This window comes from Eschrichtius robustus, chromosome 15 (genome assembly GCF_028021215.1).
Source record: "Eschrichtius robustus isolate mEscRob2 chromosome 15, mEscRob2.pri, whole genome shotgun sequence".
Taxonomy (NCBI): Eukaryota; Metazoa; Chordata; class Mammalia; order Artiodactyla; family Eschrichtiidae; genus Eschrichtius; species Eschrichtius robustus.
The window spans coordinates 40,727,725-40,753,522 of NC_090838.1; the positions used below are offsets into that span (position 1 = coordinate 40,727,725).

General features: G+C 35.2%; 1 protein-coding gene across 1 annotated transcript in view; it reads left to right on the forward strand.

The window, feature by feature from the left end:
• The window catches only part of GTF2A1L (general transcription factor IIA subunit 1 like), a 59,080-nt gene that overhangs the window by 32,709 nt on the left and 573 nt on the right, over nt 1–25,798 (forward strand). The window contains exons 6-8 of the mRNA XM_068564391.1: nt 920–1,509; nt 17,248–17,505; nt 18,191–18,280. Of these exons, the coding sequence (XP_068420492.1) occupies nt 920–1,509; nt 17,248–17,505; nt 18,191–18,280 (938 nt within the window). The remainder of the gene's footprint in view (nt 1–919; nt 1,510–17,247; nt 17,506–18,190; nt 18,281–25,798) is intronic.

The window sequence follows — 25,798 nt, forward strand, 5'->3', positions numbered from 1 at the left end:
ATTTAAAAGTAGTAATAAATGGTAGTTTTTATTGTTATGGAAGCAATCTACCACGAAATACACTAAGCCTGTCTACTAAGGCAGGTACTAAGCTTGTCCTATATTTCACTTCCAATTCTCATCCCAACATTATGTAAGATGCTTTATATAGGTTTTCTCTAATTCAAGTCAGTTACCTGAATTCTGACACACATGTGTCCCGGCTAGCTTTAATCAAGAAAAACTAAAGATTAGATTTATCAACCTTTGCCTCCTTTCTTATTGGAGATTGTATAAGAATATTTGAAAAATTTGGAGATTAACCTCTGCTTTTCAAAGAACTGTTTCTTGATTTGAAAGAGAATCATACCTATTTTTGGGGTTGTTACAGAGTTTAAGCAAGCACCTGACTCAATGCTCAAAAAATAAATTTCTTCTTTCTTCTTGTTAGTATTATTTTAAAGGAAAGAGGGGGGGAAATTTGATAACTTTTGAAATTATTAAATCCTTTTTGGGTAGCCTTGTCTTATAGTTGTTATATGGTATCTTATATCTTAACTATATGAAATACATTCTCCATGATGAGGTTTCTTAAAATCCCAATTTGGGTTGTTAACACTGTAATTTATTAAACAATGGGAGAGGTTCATGGAATAAATATTGGTGGCCTATATGTGTCTCAAAATGTGCCATATAAGCAATAATGGGAAAAGGCTAGAGTTAAAGCAAGATATATTTAATTTTTAAAAATAAGAGTAATACATATTTATTATAGAAAACACAAAAAATCTGAAAAATAGAAGAAAAACTCCTAGAGGTAACCACTATTAACATATTGATGTATTTCCTCCCAGCCTCCTGTGCATGAGATTTTTTTTTAGGAAATTTAAAGGAAATTAGGATTCTGTTTTACTTACAGTTTTGTTTTCTTCTTTTTAAGGTCACCTTTATAAAGTTAATGTACCAATTATGGTGACACAGACTTCTGGAAGAGCAAGTATTCTTCAGCATCCATTTCAGCAAGTATTTCAGCAGCTTGGGCAGCCTTCAATAATACAGACCAGTATTCCACAATTAAACCCATACTGTCTTGAAGCAACTACTGAAAAATCACAGAGAATGGAAACTGTGCTCCAACAACCTGTAGTTCTTCGTTCTGGGACAGTGGATAGGAAACATTTAGAAAATGCTACTGGTGGTACTCTTACACATCCTGGAAATGAGCATAAAATCATGTCTGAAGCTTTATTGAGTCATCCGGAAAACTCTCAGTATATCAGCCTTTCAGGTGTTGTATTTCCTCCACAGGTCTCTCAGATGGATTCTGATGTGGAGCCAGTGCTCAGTGTTTCAGCTAGCATGACTCAAAATCTGCATGGTGGGCCCCTGTCCACAGGCCCTCAAGGGGCTCAGCACCAGCACATGCCTGATGTTCAGCTTTGTGTTCTTAAAAATAGGATGTGTGGATGTGATTCTGTAACGCAGCCAAGAAATACAGAGGAGCCCAGCAGCCTACCTGTCTCAGAGAAGGTAGTTCTACGTTCAATTTAATGGAATTAGGAGATAAACAGTAACAAGTGATTAGATGTCCTGAGTGTTTTTTTTTTTTTTAAACTGTAAGGTTACTCAAAAGTATGTTTTGTTTTTTCCTTTAGAAGATTGTTTCTTTATTATTTTTAGTATAACTATCAGTTTTTAAAAGTATTCATGCTCAGCATTTCTAAACTTTTAGTTTCGATTAATGAATTAGAATATTTCTTTAAAGAAAATGCATTTGTTTTAAGGTAATTCATTTACCTCTCTCTCCCTTACATTGTGAGAATTGTTTTTTGTCTGCAGATAAAATTTAAGATTCAGAAATGCATCGTAGTAATTAAATGAGTGTTTTGAGGTAATTCATTGTCATACTTAATATACAAAAGAGGTTCAAAGTATTTTTTTTCTTGCTCTACCTAATTTTCCTAAATTCCCATATGAAAGTTTTCTCTACATGAGGAATTATCTTGCTAGTAGATACTTTGTTTCTCCGTTTGCTAAAATACTAGTTAACTTAATTTCTTTTGGAATTCAAACCACTAAAAAATAGCTCCTAATTAGCTTTCCATATAAAAATAGGTTTACATTATTAATTTCCAAGGAATTCATAGTGATGGCATAAAGATTCATGGAGAATTTCACATGGTAAAATTAAAAAATCTTGCGTTATCTTTTTACAAATGTAAAATTATGTCTTACAGCTAACTCCATTTATACAATTTAGTGACATATGACAAATAAAGGTTTGTGTCTCTAGCTAATGGTTTAGTGGTCCTTTAGAACCGCTGCAGAAATCTGTATCAATGTAGTAGTTAAGTGTCACCTTAACATTTTTCTAGATAGAAGGGGAAGGTATAGGGTACAGTGAAGGATAATGAACAAAGAATATGTCTATCAGAAACCATTTGACTTGTTTTAGAATATTTCAGATGTTTGATGAAGCCTGTTCAAAATCTTTTAGCAAGTCTGTTTTTGGTTTAGTTTGGTATAACGTATTAAGGTTAAAATGTTTTTTGAGTGTCTTTTTCATTATATTTTTCACATAATATATAAAATTAAGAAATGGAGGATAAACTCATAATTATGAAACATTTGGTTTTGAGGGAAAATAACTGTAAAATAAGTGTTTGTTTTTATCACTTGTAATATAACTTTTAGAGGCATTTTTCTCCTGGACTCTGTATGAACTTTGAAGATTTCTGGTGTGATGATTCAAGGACTTATTTTACTGTTACTTATTAGATGTCACATTGTACTTTGTTCTGATATGGGAAAGTAGATTAGTTAAGGGAGATTAAGGATTGTTTAGGGGGTAGTGGTTAAGAGCTTAAGCTTTTGGGGCTTCCCTGGTGGCGCAGTGGTTGAGAGTCTGCCTGCCGATGCAGGGGACACGGGTTCAACCCCTGGTCTGGGAAGATCCCACATGCCACGGAGTAACTAAGCCCATGAGCCACAATTGCTGAGCCTGCGCGTCTGGAGCCTGTGCTCCGCAACAAGAGAGGCCACGATGGTGAGAGGCCCACGCACCGCGATGAAGAGTGGCCCCCACTTGCCGCGACTGGAGAGAGCCCTCGCGCAGAAGCGAAGACCCAACACAGCCAAAAATAAATAAATAAATAAATAAAAATTAAAAAAAAAAAAAGAGCTTAAGCTTTAAAGCCACAATAGGTTCAAATTCTAGATTTACCACTTACAAGCAAGCTAGGTAATGTTGCTCTCTGAAATTCAGTCATAAGTCTGTAAACTGGGCATAAAACCAAGCTCATAATTTTAAGAATTATCAGAGGTGTATATAGAGTTTTTAATAGCTTCTGTCACCATAATAAGCTTTAGATTAGTGCTGTTATGCTTTATGGGCATGTGATATATTGGATAACTTTTCATATAACTTGTTGCTTGGTTTTAAAATCTATATTTAAAACACAAACATCCAAACATTCAAAAGAATTTAATTTATAACATTTTAAAAAACTTACTATAGGTTATCTTAAAATAGTGATCTGGTAAAGTTAATGCTGATTTAATTTTCAGAAAATTTTATAAATAGCTCTCTATAAGTAGCTTTTCAGAAATTCTTATTGCTTAAAGCAAGTTACAATTAGCCCTACTTATTTACTTTTCCTGTGTAGACTGCCAGAGATCTTAAGTTTTTATGTAGGTTTAGCATTATTACTGTTTCATAAAATGTATTCCTGACAATTTTTGATGTGTTCCTATTTTAAAGTGCATATTACTATGTTAAGTTTTTCCTCAGTGTAGGAATTTTGTTTGCTAATCTTATAATGCTATAGAAAATTAGAAACTCAGGTCTTCATTGGAACTCCAAAAAGTAGGAGTAGAAGGAGAGAAATGGGTATGGTGGTGTATCTTCTCCAGCTCCTTTTTATTTCTTGCCGGCTCTCCCCACCATCTTCATTGCCCTCTCTCCCAAATATTATCATTTCTGCTACCTTCTCTTTTAATTATATACCTTTCTGACTGCTTCCTCTTATCTCCTTTGTGAGCTCCTCTTTATCTGCCTTTCCTGTTTCCTAAGGTTTTATCCTCAGCCCATTTCTCTTCTTACTTCATGTTTTCCCTGGGCAATCTCATGCATTATCATGGTTTTTAAACTATGACCTGCTTGTTGATGACTGCATTTTCAGCCCAGTTATTCCCTTGAGCTTCATTCTCATGTCTGTTTCCTTTCTAGACAGCTCTCCCTGAATGTTATAATAAGTCGTTGTTTCCTCATCAGAGATACTGCATAGTACCACTGCCCACCTGGTCTCCCAAGCTAAGGACTGCAGTGACTTTTTGGCCCCCTTTCCCCCTTATCCTCCTTATATCATGTGCTTTTTTAGAATTATTTTTATTTATTTATTTTAGGCCACGCCATGTGGCATGTGGGATCCCAGTTCCCCAACAAGGGATCGAACCTGTGCCCCCTACACTGGGAGTGCAGAGTTTTAACCACTGGACTGCCAGGGAAGTCCTTTAAAAATTATTTTAAAAATTGTAAAAAAAAAAAAAAAAATTTATAAAGTATATACAGTGGACCGTTGAACAGTGCAAGGGTTAGGGACACTGAGCTCCGTGCAGTCAAAAATCTGCGTCTAACTTTATAGTTAACCCTCTGTATCCGTGATTCCGCATCCACAGATTCAACCAATCACATACCTTGTAGTATGTATTTATTGAAAACAATCCACGTATAAGTGGACCTGCGCATTTCAAACCCATGTTGTTCAAGGGTCCTCTGTATAACATAAAATTTACCATTTTAACCATTTTTAGGTGTACAGTTCAGTGGCGTTAAGCATGTTCACATTATTGTGCAACCATCACTACTATCCATCTCTAGAACTTTCTAATCATCCCAAACTGAAATTCTGTACCCATTAAACATAACTCCCCATTACCCCCTCCATTCAGCTCCTGGTAACTTCTATTTTCTGTTTCTATGAATTTGACTACTACTAGGTACCTCATGAGTGGTATCATACAATATTTGTACTTTTGTGACTGGCTTATTTTGCTTAGCACATTTTCAAGGGTCATTCATGTAGCATATATGGGAATTTCATTCCTTTTAAAGGCTGAATCATGTAATTTTTGACAACTTTTAAAACCAAATATTTCTGGAATCTGTTCCCTCTTCTCCATCCCCACTGCCATTGCCCTAATTGTTTCTCATTTGGGATAATCTAGTTTCTAACTGATTTATTAGCCTGTAGTCTCTGCTGGTTCTTACTCCACTCCTTCCAATCCATCCATCCTAGAGGTTAAAGGCTTCACGGATCAGAAATGTTTTGAATTCCTTCTCTATCCCTTAATAACTACGTGACTTGGGCAAGCTACTATTTCCTCATTTGTAAAATAAAGATAATAGTAGCTACCATAGAATTGTGATGGTGGGAGGATTATGTGAGATAATCAATGTGAAGTGCTCAGCAGCATACTGCCTAGCATATGGTAAGAGCTCAGTGAACATTAGCTATGATCTCTGCTCCTCACGGCTACCATAGATTTACTCAGCATGCAGCCTGCTTAACATGTCACTGACTGCCCAGTGGATAAAATTAAAGCTCCTTGTAAAAAAAAAATTAATAAACAGAAATCTCAATTAAATAGAGTTGGGTGACCTGAGGGGGGCGCTCTCATGCCCTGTGACAATAGCAGAGCCCAACTAGAAGACCCAGCTTCTATCCTGACAGCAACTTAGCCAATGAAGAGCTGTGGACTCTTTGTTTACGATAGCCCTCCCAACTTCCTTTTCTTCTCTATATAAGCTTTCTTCCTTCGAGGGGACTTGCATGCGGCTCTCCATGGTTGCACACCCCAAATTTCTGCTGATCCTGAATAAACCTGTCTTTGCCTGAGAAATATCTGGCAGTCTGTTTTTTTTTAGGTCAACATTCTTAATGTGGCATACGAGGACCTCCATGTTCTTTTTCGGCTGGAGTTTCTTATTTACTCTTCCTTTATTTCATGCCTACTACTTTATTGGTAACAACAAACTGTGAGCAATTATCTGTGTTAACCAGAAGAAAGGATGGCGGGAGAAAAGCCAGGCACAAAGCAGAAGGGATAACAAAAGCAAAGAGAGGCAGGAAACAACAAAGTTAATTCCTACTTACCCATTTATTACTTCCTCCAGAAATCTTACTTAATACCTTTCTATCTACCCTCTCGCCTTTCATTATTAGGTTGGATGTATCTCTTCTGTGTTATCATAGCACCTTACGTATGTATCTGTCATAGTGTAGTTAAAAGATGCATTAAAATGTCCTGTGTGCATTGAGAGGTACATTTTATTAATCTTTGTATACCCAACACCTAAGAATATATATACACACACACACACACATGCACACACACACACATACACACATATATATTCATGTGTACTAGAATATAAGCTTTAAAAGAAGAGGATCTATGACTAGTTTATTTGGCTCAATAGTTCTCAACTCTGGCTAAATATTAGAATTATTGGGGCATTAAAAAAATGTTCAGGTCTGCCCCAAGGGATATGGATCTAATTGGTCTGGAGTGGGGTCCACTCATTATTGTTGGAGTTCTCTGAGGTGATTGTAATACATAGTTAAGATTAAGAACCACTGATCTAGCTCAATATCAATTTATGAATGAAAAATGGATGGAGTGAGGGGATTAGAGAATATATAACTTTAAGAGCTTTTATTTTTCTTCCAATCCATTCTGATACTCTAAAAGATAAAATATCATGCCAATAGTTATTTGAATTCATGATTCAGTTAATTGAGCACATATTTTTTTTGAGTCATTATATGCTACTTCTAAATGAATATCTCTAAATCAGATTTTTAAACCAGGTATGTGACATTTTTATTTCTTTAGAAGAAAAAAGCCAATAACAAGATACTTTTTTTTCGTACTTGTCAAAATATGTTGAGGTATATTTCATCCCAAATAAGAGTAGAGTGGCATGGGATGCTACTGTACATGCTTAGGTAATATATAATCATTATCGCCATTATGTTGTGGGAGATAGCTGGATTAAATTTCTGTTAAGAATTAAAGATGTACCCTGCCATTATGATTATAGGCAACTGAATTTCACATAGTTTAGTTTGAAAATGTGAAAAGAAAGTATGTCATAGCTTAGGCTTCTCCTGTTTTATCTTTATTCCCACATATGCGTATGAGGTTGTGTCAGTCCTTACCAGCCATTAGAAAAATATGGTCCTTTCATTAGGGGAAAGCTTAAGTTGAAAAGGTTGGAAGCTGTATTTGGCAAATAAAGCTTTATCTTGAAGCGTCCTATGCATTTGCTCATTGTACTGCCCAGCCACAGAAGCTGTATGCAATTGAAAAGACCTTGGTGAAGCTGAGAATCTTGGAAATCATTGAGCTGGTTTGTTTAGAGCAGAGAAAGAAAACTAAAGCAGTGCTTCTGTCGGATGATGTCATCTGCACTAGAACTGTTGACATTTCTTCACGTTCAGCCAGAACTCATAGAAGAATCAGCAGTGACTTTTCTTTAACATTCAGCAGGATAAAAATACTAGTACTTCTCAGGGCAGCCAACATCTGATTTTAATCATATTTGCACATTGGCACAAAAAAAATTCCTATGTTGTGAGACTTTTTTTTGAAACTGGAAACTGACATCTTTGTAATAATGAAGTTTTTTATAGATTAACAGAATTTGGTACTCTATGCTGATGGAGCCCCTGAGATGCTTGGCAACACATGGTTTTGCTGCTTCAGTGGAGAGAGCATTTCAATGTCTGTTTCAGCACATGGCATACCTTAGTGCTGAGACCCAGCCAATAATTCTAAAAGAAGTTTTGTCGGCTGCCGTGACACTCAAATGCATTAGAATTTAATTGAATTATTAAATTTTCCAATTTAATGATTTAAATTCATTTAATGATTTCCAATTTAATTTCCAATCATTATCTTTTCCAAGACATTTGTCAAAAAGTGTGGGGAAAATGTTATATTCTTCTTTATGCAAATTTTTTATGGCGTTTCAAAGGACAGTACTTGAAGCCCTTGATTGATCCTTGGGGAGACAATTAACTATTTTTGAGAGACAGTGGAAACCTCCTAATAACAATTTGACTTGGAGGAGTTCATTGATCTATGTAGTGGATGTTTGCCATACGAAAGGCTTAAATCTTTCTATTCATGGGCCTGCGGTATCAATTACGGATGTTGCTGCAAAACTGCCTGCTATTTTGGTTAAATTACCACCTTGGAAAAGGAGATTGGAGTCAGATAATCATATGAACTTTCTCATGCTTGGTGGAAGTGCTTCTGAAGAAAGAAGTTGAGAATGATGAAACTCTTTTGCAGTTATTGATATTAAATTTGGATTTGTAATCTTACTCCTTTCCCAGAATAAAGAGGACCTCACTGATATAAGTAAAATAAGATGATGCTACGTGAATTCAATTACAAGAGTCCTGGAATCTTTAATATTCCTTAATAAGCTTATACTAATCTGGTAAAGTACCATGGGAGCGCTGATTCATTTTGTAACAAAAGATCCTGCAGTTTAAGGTTTTCAGTACTTGTTGCTATTAACATGAAAAGCCAATTCCAACATGTGATTTAGGCCCAGGACTAACCTTACCATAATTTACTTTTCACACAATCAGTGATTATTTATTGGGGTAGTATCTACATACAATAAAGTTCACCTTTATTTAGGTATACAGTTTTTAGATGTACATATGAATTTTGACAAAACACTTGGAGTTATATAACCAGTATCACAGTTGAGATACAGAACATTTCCATCGCCCCAAAGAGGTCCCTCAGGCCCCCGTGTAGCCAATACCCTCCCTCCACATCTGGTCCCTGGCACTCACTGATCTGTTTTCTTTTGGTATAGGCTTGGCTTTTTCAGAATGTCAAACAAATGGAATCTTGCAATTTGTAACTTTAACATGATATATTTGCAATTCATTCATGTTTTTGCATATATTAGTATGTTCCATTGTGCCACAGTTTGTTTATCCATTCACCATTTGGACATTTGGATGTTTCCAGTTTGGGCATTTGTGAATGAATCCCCTAAAAACATTCATGTGTGGGTTTGTGGGTTTCCTCCCTTCCTTTCTCTCTCCCTCCCTCCCTTCCTTCCCTTTTGGTGTGGCCTTAGGTTTTCTTTACTTTTGAGTAAATACCTAGGAGTGGGATTTCTAGGTCATATGAAACCTGTATGCTTATAAGAAACTGCCAAACTCATTTCCAAAGTGGCTGCATTCCCACCAGCAATGTGTGGTGGAATGCAAATTTCTGCTACCAATGGGTAAGAGTTGTAGTTGCTTCATGTCCTTGGTATTTAACGCTCTCTTTAGGAGAGAAGAAGTTTGTGATTTTGATGAAGTCTAATTTATTCTTTTTTCCTTTTGATTTCTGCTACTGTGTCTTATCTAACCGAAGGTTGTGAAGATCATCGAATGCTTCTAAAAATTTAATGGATTTTACATTTAGGACTGTGATCCGTTTTTGAGTTAGTTTTTGTGTATAGTGCAAGGTTAGGGTTTAGGTTCTTTTTTTTTGCATATGGTTGTTCAGTTGTTTTAGCATTATTTGTTAAAAAGACTACCCTGTCTCCATTGAGTTGCCTAAATCACATTGAGTGTTTAAAGCACGTTCACCTTTAATGAAAATCAGTTATCATATGTGTGTTGGTTTATTTCTGGACTTCCACTCTGTTTCATTAATTCATGTGTCTTATCTTTTCACTAGCACCACACTGTCTTGATTATGTCAGCTTTGTAGTAAGTCTGGACATCAGAGGGTATGAGTTTCTTAACTTTATTCGTTTTCAAAGTTATTTTGGTTATTCTAATTCTTTGCTTTTCCATATAAGTGTTAGAATGAGCTTGTCATTTTTTACAAAAAAAGCTTCTGGGATTCTGATATGGGTTTTGTTGGATCTATAGATCAACAAGGGGAGAATTGACATCTTCACAATGAGTGTTCCAATTTATTGCTACATTTTTTATTTAGGTCTTTGACTTTTATTAAAGTTTTATAGTTCTCAGCATACATATATTGCACATATTCTATTTTTATCTAAGTGTTTCATGGTTTTGGGTGCTGTCATAAATAATAATACACACCATAAAGCACAACGTTATTTATATTTTAAGCTTCATTTGCATTAATTTAAAAAATATTTTCAAAGATAGGATTATTGAGGAAAAAAACTAAAAATTTCCGTGGTTCTTCAAGTACATTGCCACAGTAGTTTCAAGAGGTTGTGCAGTTTTTCCTGCCACCAGCACTCTGTATCAGTTTTACCACATACTTGACAGTTTACTAGCACCATTGATTTTGTCTATTGTAAAAATTTACCTTTTAACCATTTTTTACTGTACAGTTCAGTGGCATTAAGTGCAGTCACATTCTTGTGCAACTGTCCTCACCATCCATCTCTGGAACATTTTTTATTTTCCCAAATTGAAATTCTATACCCATTGAACACTAACTCCCCATTCGTCTCTTCCCCCAGCCCCTGGCACCTACCGTTCTACTTTCTGTCTCTATGGATTTGACTGTAGGTATCTCAAAGCAGGAGGTCAGATAGTATTTGTCCTTTTGTGTCCCTTTTCACTTAGCATAATGTCTTGTGTTCATCCATGTTGTAGCATATATTAGAATTTTCTTCCTTTTTATTCTTAAATAACATTCCATTGTGTATATATACCATATTTTGTTAATTCATTCATCCATCCATGAACACTTGGATTGCTTATACCTTTTGACAGTTGTGTCTAATGCTACTATAAACTTGGGTATACAAATGTCTCCTTGATTCCCTGCTTTCAATTATATAGCCAGATATGGTGCTGGGTCATATGACAATTCTGTTTATAATTTTTTAAGGAACTACCGTAGTGTTCCGTAGCAGCTGCACCATTTTACATTCCCACCAGCAGTGCACAATTTCTCCACTTTCTCACCAGCACTTATTTTCTGTTTTTTTTTTTTTCCTTTGATAATAACCATCCTAATGGGTATGAGGTGGTATCTTATTGTGGTTTGGATTTGCATTTCCCTAATGATTAGTGATACTGAACATCTTTTCATGTGCTTATTGCCATTTGTATATTTTCTTTGGAGAAATGTCTAAGTTCTTTGTGCATTTTTAAATCAAGTTTTTCATTTTGTTGTTGAGTGTAGGCGTTTTAAAATATATTCTGGGTATTAACTCATCAGATATATGATTTGCAAATATTTTCTTCCATTTTGTGGCTTGCCTTTTCACTTTGTTGATAGTGTCCTTTGATGCACAAAGGTTTTAATTTTTTTTTTTTTTTTTTATAAGTATATATTTAGGCTTTTTTTTTTTTAGGCTTTTCAATTTATTTATTTATTTATTTTTGCTGTGTTGGGTCTTCGTTTCTGTGTGAGGGCTTTCTCTAGTTGCGGCAAGCGGGGGCCACTCTTCATCGCGGTGCGCGGGCCTCTCACTATCGCGGCCTCTCTTGTTGCAGAGCACAGGCTCCAGACGCGCAAGCTCAGTAGTTGTGGCTCACGGGCCCAGTTGCTCCGCGGCATGTGGGATCTTCCCAGACCAGGGCTCGAACCCGTGTCCCCTGCATTAGCAGGCAGATTCTCAACCACTGCACCACCAGGGAAGCCCCCCACAAAGGTTTTAATTTTGATGAAGTCCATTTTATCTATTTTTTTTTTTTTTTTTTTGCCTATGCTTTTGGTATCATATCTAAGAAATCATTCCCAAATTCAGTGTCATGAAGATTCTCCTCTATGATTTTTTTCCTAAGAGTTTTGTAGTTTTAGCTCTTACGTTTAACTTTTTAATCCATTTTGAGTTAATTTTTGTATATGGTGTAAGGTAGGGGACCAACTTCATTCTTTTGCATGTGGATATCTAGTTTTCTTAGCATTTGTTGAAAAGATTATCCTTTCCCTGTTGAATGGTCTTGTCACTTTTGTAGAAGATCATTTGACCATATATGTGAGAATTTATTTCTGGTCTCTCTGTTCCATTGGTCTTTTGTCTGTCTTTATGCAAATACACTGTTTTGACTACTGTAGTTTTGTAGCAAGCTTTGAAATCAGGATGAATGGGACCTCCAACTTGTATTTTCTTTTTCAAGATTGTTTTGGTTATTCAGGGTCCCTTGAGATTCCATATGAATTTCAAGATGCATTACTATTCCATTCGCACCAAAAATGTCATTTGGATTTTGATAGGCATTGCATTGAATCTTAGTTGTCTTTGGGTAGTATCAACATTTTAATAATATTAACTCTTCTAATCCATAAACATGGAATGTCTTCCCATTTATTTGTATCATTTTTAACTCCTTTTGGCAATGTTTTGTAGTTTTTAGTGAACAAGTCTTTTTCCTCCTTGATTATGTTTACTCCTAAATATTCTATTTGGTGGTTTTGTAAATGGAATTGCTTTCTTAACTTTGTTTTCAGGTTGTTAATTGTTAGTGTATAGAAATGCAATTGATTTTTGTATGTTGTTTTGTATTTTGTACCTTTTGCTGAATTCATTAGTTCTAACATTTTTGTGTGTGTGTGGAATTTTGGGGGTTTTGTACATAGAACATTATGTCATCTGCAAACAGAGCCAGTTTTACTTCTTCCTTTTTAATTTGGATGCCTTTTATTTCTTTATCTTGCTTAATTGCCCTAGCTAGGACATCTAGTACTATGTTGAATAGAAGTGGCAAGAGTGGGCATCCATGCCTTGTTCCTGATTTTAGAGGAAAAGCTTTCAGTTTTCACCATTGAATATGCTGTTACCTGAGAGTTTCTCATAGGTCAATTTTATTATGTTGAGGTAATTTCTTTCTATTCCTAGTTTGAGTGTTTTATTTTTATTTTTATTTTTAAATCATGAAAGGGTGTTAAATTTTGTCAAATGCTTTTTTTGCATTAGTTTAGGTGATTGTGTCATTTTTTCCCCTCTTCAATCTGTTAATGTGTTGTATTACATTGATTTTTCATATGTTGAACCACTTTTGTATTTCAGGAATAAATCTCATTTGGTCATGGTGTATGATCCTTTTAATGTGCTGTTGAATTCTGTTAGTATTTTGTTGAGGATTTTTTTTTTGGCCATATTGTGTGATCTTAGTTCCCTGACCAGGGATTGAACCTGGGCCCTCACAGTGAGAGTGTGAAGTCCTAGCCACTGGACTGCCAGAGAATTCCCTTGTTGAGGATTTTTGAGGATTGGTGTTAATTCTTCTTTGAATGCTTGGTAGAATTCTTTAGTGAAGCCATCTGGTCCTGGGCATTTCTTAGTTGAGAGGTTTTTGATGACTAATTGAACCTCATTACTGGTTATAAGTCTATTAATATTTTCTCTTTCTTCATGATTCAGTCTTGGTAGGTTTTGTGTTTTTAGGAATTAGTTCATTTCATCTAGGTTATCCAATTTTTTGGCATACAGTTAGTCTTATAATTCTTTTTATTTCTGTAAAATCACTAGTAAAGTTTCTTTATTTCTGATTTTAGTTATTTGAGTCTTCTCTCTTTTTTTCTTCATCATTCTAGCTAGAGGTTTATAAATTTTATTGATCTTTTTGAAGAACCAATTCTTGGTTTTGTTTAGTTTCTCTATTGTTTTCTATTCTTTACTATATCTCTGCCCTAATTGCTATTATTTCCTTCCTTCTACTAGCTTTGGCTTTATTTGTTCTTCTTCTAGTTCCTTAAGGTTGTTAATTTGAGATCTTTCTCCTTTTTTAATATGAGCATTTACAGCTATAAATTTCTCTCTTAGCACTTCTTTTGCAGAATCCCATATGTTTTGGTATGCTGTGTTTTCCTTTTCATTTGTCTCAAGATATTTTTTTATCTTTTGACAAAAGATTTTGGTTTTTTTTTATTTCTTCTTTGACCCATTGATTTTTTTTTTTTTTTTGAGACTGTTGTTTAACTTCTACCTCTTGTGGATTTTCCAGTTTTCCTTCTGCTGTTAATTTCTGGTTTCATTCCATTGTGATCAGAAAAGATACTTTGTATGATTTCAGTCTTTTTAAATACTAAGATTTGTTTTGTGGCCTAATTTATGGCCTATCCAGGAGAACGTTCTGTGTGTACTTGAGAAAAATGTGTATCCTGCTATTTTGCATGTTTTGTATATGTTTGTTAGGGACAGTTAGTCTGTCATGCTCAAGTTCTTTATTTCCTTATTGATATTGTGTCTGGTGGTTCTATTCACTATTGAAAGGGAGTATTAAAGTTCCCTACTATTACTGCAGAGCTGTTTCTCCCTTTTTGTTGCGTATATTTAGGAGGTCTGATGTTTGGTGCATATATATTTGTAATTGTTATATCTTCTTGGTGAATTGATTCTTTTATCATTATGTAATGTTTTTTTTTTTTGTTTCTTGTAACAGTGTTTGGCTTAAAGTCTATTTTGTCTGTTATTAGCATAGTTTCCCCAACTCTTGTGGTTACTATTTGCATGGAATATCTTTTTCCATCATTTTGCTTTCAACCTTGTGTGTCCTTAGACCTAAGGTGAGTCTCTGGTAGACAGCATGTAACTGGATACTGTTTATCCATTTTGCCAATCTGTCTCTTTTGGTTGGGGAGTTTAATCCATTTACATTTAAAGTAATTACTAATAGGGGAGAGGTTACTCTTGCTGTTTTGTTTTCTGTGTGTCTTTTAACTTTTTTCCCTTATTTCCTCCCTTATTACATTCTTTCGTGTGTAGTTTTTTTGTAATGACACATTTTGATTGTTTTCTCATTTCCTTTTGTGTGTTCTCTATAGATATTTTCTTTGTGGTTCATGGAGATTACTTATAGCATCTTCAAGTTGTAACAATCTCTTTTGAACTGATACCAACTCACCTTTAATTTCATATAAAAACTCTGCTTCTTTTCAGCTCTATCCTCCACCACTTTATATTACTGATGTCCCAAATTATGTCTTTACATATTGTGTACTCCTTGATATAGATTTATAATTATAATTTTTTAATGCTTTTATCTCTTAAATCTCATAGAGGAATAAAAAGTAGAGTTAACAAACCAAAATTATGATAATACTGGTTTTTATATTTGTCATTGTATTTATCTTTACCAGAGAACTTTATATTTTTGTGTGGCTTCAGATTACTGTCTAGCTTCTTTTCATGCCGATTTAAAGGACTCCCTTTAGTATTTATTGTAGCGTAGACCTAGTAGTAATAAACTCCTTCAGCTTTTATCTGGAAATGCCTTATTTGCAGGACAGTTTCCCAGATATAGAATTGCCAGTTCAGTCTTTTTTTCAGCACTATTATTTTTTCTTTTTCTTTGGCCACACTACACGGCACGTGAGATCCTAGTTCCCTGACCAGGGATTGAACCCATGCCCCCTGCATTGGAAGCATGGAATCTTAACCACTGGACCACCAGGGAAGTCCTTCAGCACTTTAAATATATGTCATACCACTGCCTTTTTGTTTTCGAAGTTTCTGGTGAGAAATCTGCTTGTTATCTTACCGAGGATCCCTTGTACGTGATGAGTTGCTTTTCTCTTGCTGCTTTAAATAGTGCTGTTATTAAATTTCAGTTTCCAATTGTTTATTGCTACTATACAGCCATACAATTTTTGTAAATTGCCTTACATCAGTCTGAATGTTTATGTAACCCCCAAATTAATATGTTGAAATCCTAACCCCCAAAAGGTGGTGGTAATTAGGAGGTGGGGCCTTTGGGAGGCGATTAGGTCATGAGGATGGAGTCTTCAATTAATGGGATTAGTTACCTTATAAGAGACCCCACAGGGCTCCCTAGCCCCTCTGCCATATGAGGACACAGTGAGAAGCCATCATCTGTGAATCAGAAAGTGGGCTCTACCAGATACCAAATCTGCTGGTGCCTTGATCTTGGTCTTCTCAGCCTCCAGAATTGTGAAAAATAAATTTCCATTGTTAATAAGCTACCTAGTTTATGGTATTTTGTTATAGCAGCCCAAATGATCTAAAACAGTTTCCTTATCCTTTTAATGTTTTTGGGATCTATGGTGGCACCCTATCCTCAATTAGTAATGTCATTTACTTGTTTCCTTTCTCCTTTTGTCAGTCTGGCTACGTTTTTTCGTTTTTATTCATCTTTTCAAGGAATGAACTTTTGGTCTAATTGACTTTTTCTGTTCTCAGTTTCATGTATATTTCTTTTTATCTTTATTATTTCCTTATTTGCTATGAGCTTAATGTGGTCTTCTCTTTTTTAATTTCTTAAGGTGGAATTTTAGGCCACTGATTTGAGACTTGCTTCTTTTCTTATATAGTCATGTAATGCTATAAATTCCCTCTAGGCACTGCTTTAGCTACATCTCAGGTTTTGAAATGTAATGTTTTTGTTTGCATTCAATTAAAATTATGTTTTAATTTCCCTTGTGACTTCTTCTTTGACCCATGGGTATTTAAAAATGTGTTGTTTAATTTGTAAATATTTGAGGATTTTCCAGATTTTTCTGTTACTGATTTCTGGTTTAATTCCTTTGTGCTAAGAGAACATACTTTGTGTGTGTTAAATTTGCCAAGATTTGTTTTATGATCCAGAATATGGTCCATCTTGGTGAACATTCTGTGTGCTCTTGAAAAGAATGTGCATTTGGCTATTTGGGGGTGGAGTATTCTATAAATGCCAATTAAGTTATGTTGGTTGATTGTGTTGTTCAGTTTTTCTACATTCTTACTGAATTTCAGTCTGCTTTTTTTATTGATTAGTAAGAAGAAGAATGTTGAATTCTCCAACTATATTTGTGGATTTGTCTTTTAATCTTTTCAGTTCTGTCAGTTTTGATTTATATTTGTCCTTTTGTATTTGGCTTATTCTAGTTAGTACAGTCCTTTATATTTTTTATTTATCCATTGAGCATGATGTCACTTGTCCTTTCTACTTCATTGAATTATTGTTTAAAATAAAATAGTTAAAACCTAAGAGGTATATAAATTTAAGATAGTATGTATAAAAACTGGTAAATATTATCTGAAAACAGTCAACTGATTTGCTGTCTATGTATGACTGTAAGTGGGTTTACTTTATTTACAATTTAAAAGTTATTCCCATCTTATATAGAAATGCTAAGGGTGTTCTAAAATTCAAAATTAGGGAATATCATCTGACAGGGAAGAAATATGTTTTCAGAGGCCACTTGTGAACTGTTTAAGTAATTTTATATTTTGTGTGATCCAATGTTTTATACACCTTGTTTGACAGGAAACAACTTTATTGCATTTATTCCTCTTTTTAGGATTCTAATTCTCAGATGGATTTAAGCATTCATGTAGCTGATGATGATATTAATGAGATAATTCAAATAGATGGAACTGGAGATACATCTTCCAGTGACGAAATAGGAAGTACAAGAGATGTAGATGAGAACAAATTTCTAGGGATTACTGATGCAGGAGACCTGAAGGTACTTGAAGAAGCCAGCAGTATATCAAATGAAGATTCAACAGCCAACAGTAGTGATAATGAAGACCCTCAAGTAGACCTTGTGGAAGAGGTAAGGATTATTTTTGAGCTGAAACTTTTAAAAGTTTATAGCATTTGTACTTTAATATACTTTGGAACCAAGAGGGATAACAATTAAGGTTAATCCTGTCTTTTGTCTTTAAAATGAGACTTATTTGTATCTAGTATTTAAACTTTTAATCTTAAACTGTAATTTAAATCAGTATTAAGTATTTAGGAATCAGCTACTATATATTTGTTGGTCGTAACTAGAGGTAGTGAGAGGTTTAAGGGATGGGAGTGGAGGTAAAGAAGGCAGCCAGGGTAGAAGCATATCATATCTGCTCTAATCCTAATAAATGCCGTGAAATCTTTGTGGAATGTGATAATTAAGAAGCATGTAAGTGGTATTAACTATCGTTTATGGTGCTGTACATATGTGCCAGGTACCATACTAAATCTTACTGCCTTTTGTTATGTAACATTACCGCTGCCTTATGGGTCTTATTACTGTCCTCATTTTGCAAATGAGAAAACTGAGATACAAGGAGTTTTAGTAACTTGCCAAAGGTCAGTCTTGTGGTTATTGAGTGACTAAGCTGGGATTCAAACTCAGGCTGTTTGACTTTTAAATACAATACTATTCTGTGTCCTTGGAGGGACAGACTATGTCCTTCTGTCTTTAAAAAATTCAGAGCATCATGAAATTCATTAATGTGAGTATATTTCATCTTTAGGACCCTTTAAATTCTGGAGATGATGTTAGTGAGCAGGATGTGCCGGACCTGTTTGACACAGATAATGTAATTGTCTGTCAGTATGAAAAGGTACTGTATTCACCTTTTAGACTTTGGGTTTATTAATTGCATTTATAGTAGAAAATAAGCAAAATGATGGGAAATATGATGATCAGTTATTGTTCAGTTAACTTAATCTCAAAATAGCTAAATAATTCTATAAATTTGGGAGGGTATTTTGGGTCTAAATACCCAGAATGTGCTGTGTGGTCTTGGTGATACCAAAAACGTGATAGTCGTCTTATGGAGGTGACAGTCTTATTGAAGCAAGACGTTTCTGTATGGAATAATAGAATGGCATACAATAAGACAGTAGGTAAATCAAAAGCTAAAATACGTGACAGGTAAATCAAATACTAAAATACATGGCATATAAATCAAATGCTAAGATGAGTGGCATGTAAATCAAATGCTACCATAAGTGGCACAGACAGTAAGTCCTAAAAGGGGCTAGGAAATGCAAGAAATCATTTGTAGTTGGAGTTCTCCACAAATCCTTCATGGGTGATGTGGGGCTTTGAAATAGGTCTTGAATGATTTGTAGGATATAGATAAGTGTGGAGAGTAGGCATTCAGAGTAGAATAGCCTGATAAAAAGCAGAGAAATGAATGCATGTAGAATTTATAAGGGACAGTGAAGAGACAGCTCTGCCTTGAATGAGGTGTTTTCCTTTTGAATGTGTTAGGAAATGAGGCTGGATGGTGGACAGAGGTGGGAGCAGATTGGAAAATCCAGAATCCTGGTAGGGGAAGTTCAAACTTGATTTGATGGACATTAACCTTATGAGGATGATATTGAGAAAATTGTAATTGGGTTTAAAAACTGGCATTGTTTGCTAATTTGGAAGAGACAAATAGTAAGAAGAACAGGGATAGTACATAAAGTAACAGAGCCCAGACTAAGGATGGCAGTGTAGAACATGGAAGAGTTAGAGATTATGATGGAAGAATCATTGGACTTCCAATACTATGTTGAAGAGAAGTGGTGAGAGTGGGCATTCTTGTCTTGTTCCAGATTTTAGTGGGAAGGCTTTTAGCTTTTCGCCTTTGAGTATTATTTTGGCTGTGGGTTTGTCATAAATTGCTTTTATTATGTTGAGATATGTTCCCTCTATACCACTTTCCTAAGGGTTTTTATCATGAATGGGTGTTGAATTTTACCAGATGCTTTTTCTGCATCTATTGAGGTGATCATGTGGTTTTTGTCCTTTTTTTGTTGATGGGGTGTATCACATTGATTCATTTGTGAATGTTGAACCATCCATGTGACCCTGGCATGAATCCAGCTTGGTCATGGTATATGACCTTTTTTATGTGTTGTTGGATTCAGTTTGCTAATATTTTGCTGAGAATTTTTGCATCTATATTCATCAAAGATATTGGCCTGTAGTTTTCTTTTTTGGTAGTTGTCTTTGTCTGGTTTTGGTATCAGGGTGATGGTGGCTTCATGAAATGTTTTTGGGAGAGTTCCTTCCTCTTTAATCTTCTGGAAGAGTTTGAGAAGGATTGGTATAAGTTCTTCTTTGTATGTTTGGTAGAATATACACTGAGGAAAAGACAGTCTCTTCAGCAGGTGGTGTTGGGAAAGTTGGACAGCCACATGTAAGTCAATGAAGTTAGAACACACCCTCACACCATACACAAAAATAAACTCAAAATGGCTCAAAGGCCTAAATATAAGACAAGACACCATAAAACTCCTAGAAGAGAACATAGGCAAAACATTCTCTGACATAAATCATACCAATGTTTTCTTAGGTCAGTCTCCCAAGGCAATAGAAATAAAAGCAAAAATAAACAGGTGGGACCTAATCAAACGTACAAGCTTTTGCACAGCAAAGGAAACCGTAAATAAAACGAAAAGATAAACAAAAAGGTCCTACTGTATAGCACAGGGAACTATATTCAATATCCTGTGATAAACCATAATGGAAAAGAATTTAAAAAAAAAGAATGTCTATATGTGTATAACTGAGTCACTTTGCTGTACAGCAGAGATTGGCACAACATTGTAAGTCAACTATACTTCAATTAAAAAAAATAAAATTAAGTAAAAAAAAATAAACGAAAAGACAACCTACAGACTGGGAGAAGATATTTGCAAATGATGTGACTGATGAGGGCTTAATTTCCAAAATATACAAACAGTTCATACAACTCAACAACAAAAAAACAAACAAGCCAATCCAAAAGTGGGCAGAAGACCTAAATAGACACTTCTCCAAAGAAGATATACAGATGGCCGACAGACATGTGAAAAGATGCTCAACATTGCTAATTATTAGAGAAATGCAAATCAAAACTACATTGGGGTACCACCTCACACCCATCAGAATGGCCATCATTAAAAAGTCTACAAATAACAAATGCTGGAGAAGGTGTGGAGAAAAGGGAACCCTCCTACACTGTTGGTGGGAATGTAAGTTGGTGCAACCACTATGGAAAACAGTATTGGAAGTTCCTCAGAAAACTACAAATAAAGTTGCCATATGATCCAGAAATCCCACTCCTGGGCATATACCCAAACAAAACTATAATTCAAAAAGATACATGCACCCCCCTATGTTCATAGCAGCACTATTACCATTGACAAGACATGGAAACAACCTAAATGTCCATCGACAGATGAATGGATAAAGAAGATGTGGTATATATATATATATATATATACAGTGGAATATTACTCAGCTATAAAAAAGAATGAAATAATGCCATTTGCAGCAACATGGATGGACCTAGAGATTATCATACTAAGTGAAGTAAGTCAGAAAGAGAAAGAAATACCATATGATATCACTTATATGTGGAATCTAAAATATGACACAAATCAATATATCTATGAAACGAAAATAGACTCACAGTTACAGAGAACAGACTTGTGGTTGACAAGGGGGAGGGGGAGTAGGGGAGGGAAGGATTGGGAGTTTGTGGTTATATATATATAATATAATATATATATTATAATAATATAATATTAGACAACAACGTCCTATTGTATAGCACAGGGAACCATATTCAATATCCTGTGACAAACCTAGTGGAAAAGAATATGAAAAAGAATATATATATATATGTGTGTGTGTGTGTGTGTGTGTGTGTATAACTGAGTCACTTTGCTGTACAGAAGAAATGAACACAACATTGTAAATCAACTATACTTCAATAAAATTAAAAAAGTATCATTGGTACTTGGTGATTAGTTGGTCATGAGAGAGTGATTGACAAGGGAGAGTTAAAGGTGTCTATCAGGTTTCAAGCCTAAAAATTAGGTTAATAGCAATTGAACTTTAGTGACTAAAATATAATACAGCTTAAATTTGTTTTTAAACACTATAACTGTGATTATGTAGTAGAATGGTCAGTTTTGAGTTCTTAACTTATTCATATTTACATTTTTTAGCAGCTTTGAGATATAATTCACATACTATACACTTCACCTATTTAAAGTGTACAATTCAATGGTTTTAGTATATTTATGGATATGTGTAACCATTAACACAGTCAATTTTAGAAAGTTTTCATCACCTCAGAAAGAAAGCCCATACCCTTTAGTTCTTACTCCCATATTGCCCCCTTTCTCCCATCCCCAGTAGTAAGGAACTACTAATGTACTTTCCATCATTGTAGATTTCCGTATTCTGGAGTTTCATATGAAAGGAATCATATAATATGTGGTCTTTTATGACTGGTTTCATTTATTTCACACAGTGTTTCAAGATTCATCCATATCATAGCTTGTAACAGTTCTTCATTCCTTTTTATTGATGAATACTAGTCCATTGAATGGATATACCACATTTTGTTTATCCATTCATCTGTTGAGTGATATTTGAGTTGTTTCCACCTTTTGGCTATTATGAAGAATTCTGCTATAAATATTCATGTACAAGTTTTTTGTGAATATATATTTTCAATTCTCTTGGTAAATACCTAGGAGTGGAATTCCTGGGTCATATGGTAATAATTTGAGGCACTACCAGACTGTTTTCCAAGGTGGCTGTACCATTTTTCATTCCCATCAGCAGTGTATGATGGTTTAGATTCTCACTAACACTTGTTATCTGACTTTTTTTTTTTAAACATCTTTATTGAAGTATAATTGCCTTACAATGGTGTGTTAGCTTCTGCTTTATAACAAAGTGAATCAGTTATACATATACAATATGTTCCCATTTCTCTTCCCTCTTGCATCTCCCTCCCTCCCACCCTCCCCATCCCACCCCTCTAGGTGGTCACAAAGCACCGAGCTGATCTCCCTGTGCTATGCGGCTGCTTCCCACTAGTTATCTATTTTACATTTGGTAGTGTATATATGTCCATGACACTCTCTTACCCTGTCACATCTCACCCCACCCCCTCCCCATATCCTCAAGTCCATTCTCTAGTAGGTCTGTGTCTTTATTCCCATCTTGCCACTAGGTTCACCTGACTTTTTGATTCTAGCCATCTTAGTGGGTGTGAAGTGGTATCTCGTGGTTTTGATTCGCATTTCCCTGATGACTAATGCATATTTACATCTTTGACTTTTTTTCAGTAACAATTTCAGTATACTCAGGGGAGATGGAGGATGGTACTTTGAATTGCTGTAAAAAAATGAATCCTTTTCTCTAAAAATAAGATAATTTTCTCTCCTATAACATTTTGTATAGATAGAAAATGGCAATTTAGATGCTGGTAAACATAAACATAAGAAGGAAAAGGTAATAGAAAAGGGACTGGTCATGGTTTGAAAGTTCTTTTAGATTCTTATAAACAGTGTATTGTGTTCTATAAACAGTGTATTGCACTGTATAGACACTAGATTATATATGCATTTCATAGAGTCACAAATAATTTTCTAGACTATTATAGATATAGTATTCTTTGTGGTACTGCATTGTGGGAAATAGCTTGTAATTAATTAACATTGAATTAATAGAATTTAGTATTTTAGTGATGTTAAGGAGGAGTAGGTTGCAGTTTTGGATGTGATGTCCAGGGGAGGCCTTACTGAGAACGTGATTGGGTAAAGATCAAAAGGAGGTAAGAGAGGGGACTTCCTTGGTGACGCAGTGGTTAAGACTCCGTGCTCCCAGTGCAGGGGGCCCGGGTGTGATCCCTGGTCAGGGAACTAGATCCCACATGCATGCCGCAACTAAGAGTTCGCATGCCACAACTAAGGAGCTGGCAAGCTGCAACTAATGAGCCCGCCTGCCACAACTAAGACCTGGTGCAACCAAATAAATAAATTTTAAAAAATTAAAAAAAAAAAGGAGGTAAGAGAATGAACCATGAGGATATTTGGATGTAATCATTTCAGACAGAGGGAACAGTAAATAATACATAAGTCCTGAGGTAGAAGAATACCTGTGTGTTCAGGGAACAATGAGGAGAGCAGAGCAGTAAGTGAGGGGAAGAGCGGGATCTTGTAGTCCATTTTAAGGACTTTATTTTTTGGATGAGAAGTCATTGGAGAGTTTTGAGCATAGAAATGATATCTGGTTTATGTTTTTAATAGGGCCATAGTAAAAGTAGACTGGCTACCATGTTTAGAGTAGACTAAGAGGAGGACAAGGGTGAAAATAGGGAAACTAGTCATGGGACATATTAATCCAGGTGAGAGAGGATGGTGGCTTAGACAAGAGTAATAGTAGTGGAGGTGGTAGAAGTGGTTGGAATATGCTTTATAGGTAGAACTAACATTTACTGATGGATCTGGATATGAGATATGAGTAGGAGGTGTAAGGATTGTGTCCAAGATTTCTGGCCTGAATGAGAAGAATGAGTGGCCATTCCTCACTGAGATGGGGACGACTGTGAGGTTTGGGGGAGAGTATATTAGTGTCCTTGTTTTAAACTTGCTTGAGATGTTTATTGGACATTTATGAAGAGGTGCTGAAGCAGTTGAATGAGAATCTGGAGTTTAAGGGAGAGGTGTGAGCTAGAGATATAATTTTGGGGAGTCATCAGCATATAGATGATGTTTAAAGCCATGAGATTAGATAAGATCACCAAGAGAGTGAATATAAACAGAAAGAAGAGTCCTGGTACACTCTAAAATTGAGAGGTAAGAGAGAGAAGGAGGAATCAAAGGAGTGGCCAAAGAGTCATGTGGAAAGCCAGGCATGTTCTAGAAGCCGAGTAAGGAAAATATTTTAAAGAGGATATATTGAATGGTGCCAGTAGATCAAGTATTTTTAAAATTTTTTCCTTATTATGTTATCTCTTTTGTTGCTGTGGTAAACGGACTCTTCCTTTATATCTTCTAACTGTTGCTTATATATCAGTATTTGAAGGCAATGACTTTCTGTTTATTAATTTTGTATCAATACTGAATTCTTATTTAGTCATTTTAAATTGATTATCTTAGGTTTTTCAGACATCCAGTCATTGCATCTGCAAATTTATTTCATCTTTTCCAATTTTTATCTCTCGAGTTCTTTCTTCTTGTCTAATTGTGTTGGCTAGTGCCAGTTGTACTTTCCTTTTGTCTAATTGTATTGGCTAGTACCTCTAGAGTGAAAAGTTGGATAAGAGTGGGTATTCTTGTCTGTGTCCTGACTTGAGCGGGAGTACTTTTAGGGTTTCCGCACTAAGCACTAAGTCACGGCTTTTGGGTTGAGGTAGGGGTGTGTGTGTGTGTGTGTGTGTGTGTGTATGTTTGTAGGACATAGTCTTTCTTATTTTAGTTAAAAAAAAAAACTGTAATGCATGAGTTTTATCAAAAGCTTTTTCAACATCATTGAAGATGATTATATTATTTGTCTCCTTAGTTCTAGTAATATAGTTTTTATACTAGTAAATTCCTAATGTTGAACCATTGTTGCATTTCTAGAATAACGTAGTCACTAGATAAAGCTACTGGGATGAGTTGTTGCTGCTGCTTCTACTACTGTTCTTTTCCTAATTCTGGCCAGATTTTGTCATCTGTGTTAAGGATTCTGTCGTCACTGTTGTGTTCCCCGAGACTTAAGATAAAGTGCAAGTGAAAATTTGGAAGTCAAACTCAGAAAAGAAGTTTTCCGTCGCCAGGCCATTTCCCCCACACAGAAATAGAGAGTTTATCCTGTGTACTTTCTTATGCTTCACAAAATACATCCAAATACTAGTCACAGGCTTTTCTTCCTTGATTTGACTATTTGCAATCAACAACTAGGTTTAATTTATACCCTTGATTTCAGATCATATATTTCTAAATTTTTTAAATAGTCACTTGTGGTTTACCCAGAAGTAACAATGATTGTATGATTTCTTACCTCTTAAGGTAGTAGGATTTTCTAGTTTTAATTTTGTATCAGGCTGATTTACTGAATCCAAAGAATAGCTAATAGAATCTGATAGATTATAGCTGTATTTTCAGACCTTGCTCAGTGCGTTATTGTGACTTTCTTCTTCGAAATGAAACACCACTATTTTTTCATTCCGGATAATATTAACTACATCCTCTCTTGTTTATTCCTTTGCAGACATAGTGAACTTTTTGCTGTTCTTGAGCAATCCAGGCATGCCCCTCCTCAGGACTTCTGTTCCCTTTGTCTGGAATGCTCTCTAGTCAATATCTTCTTTTTA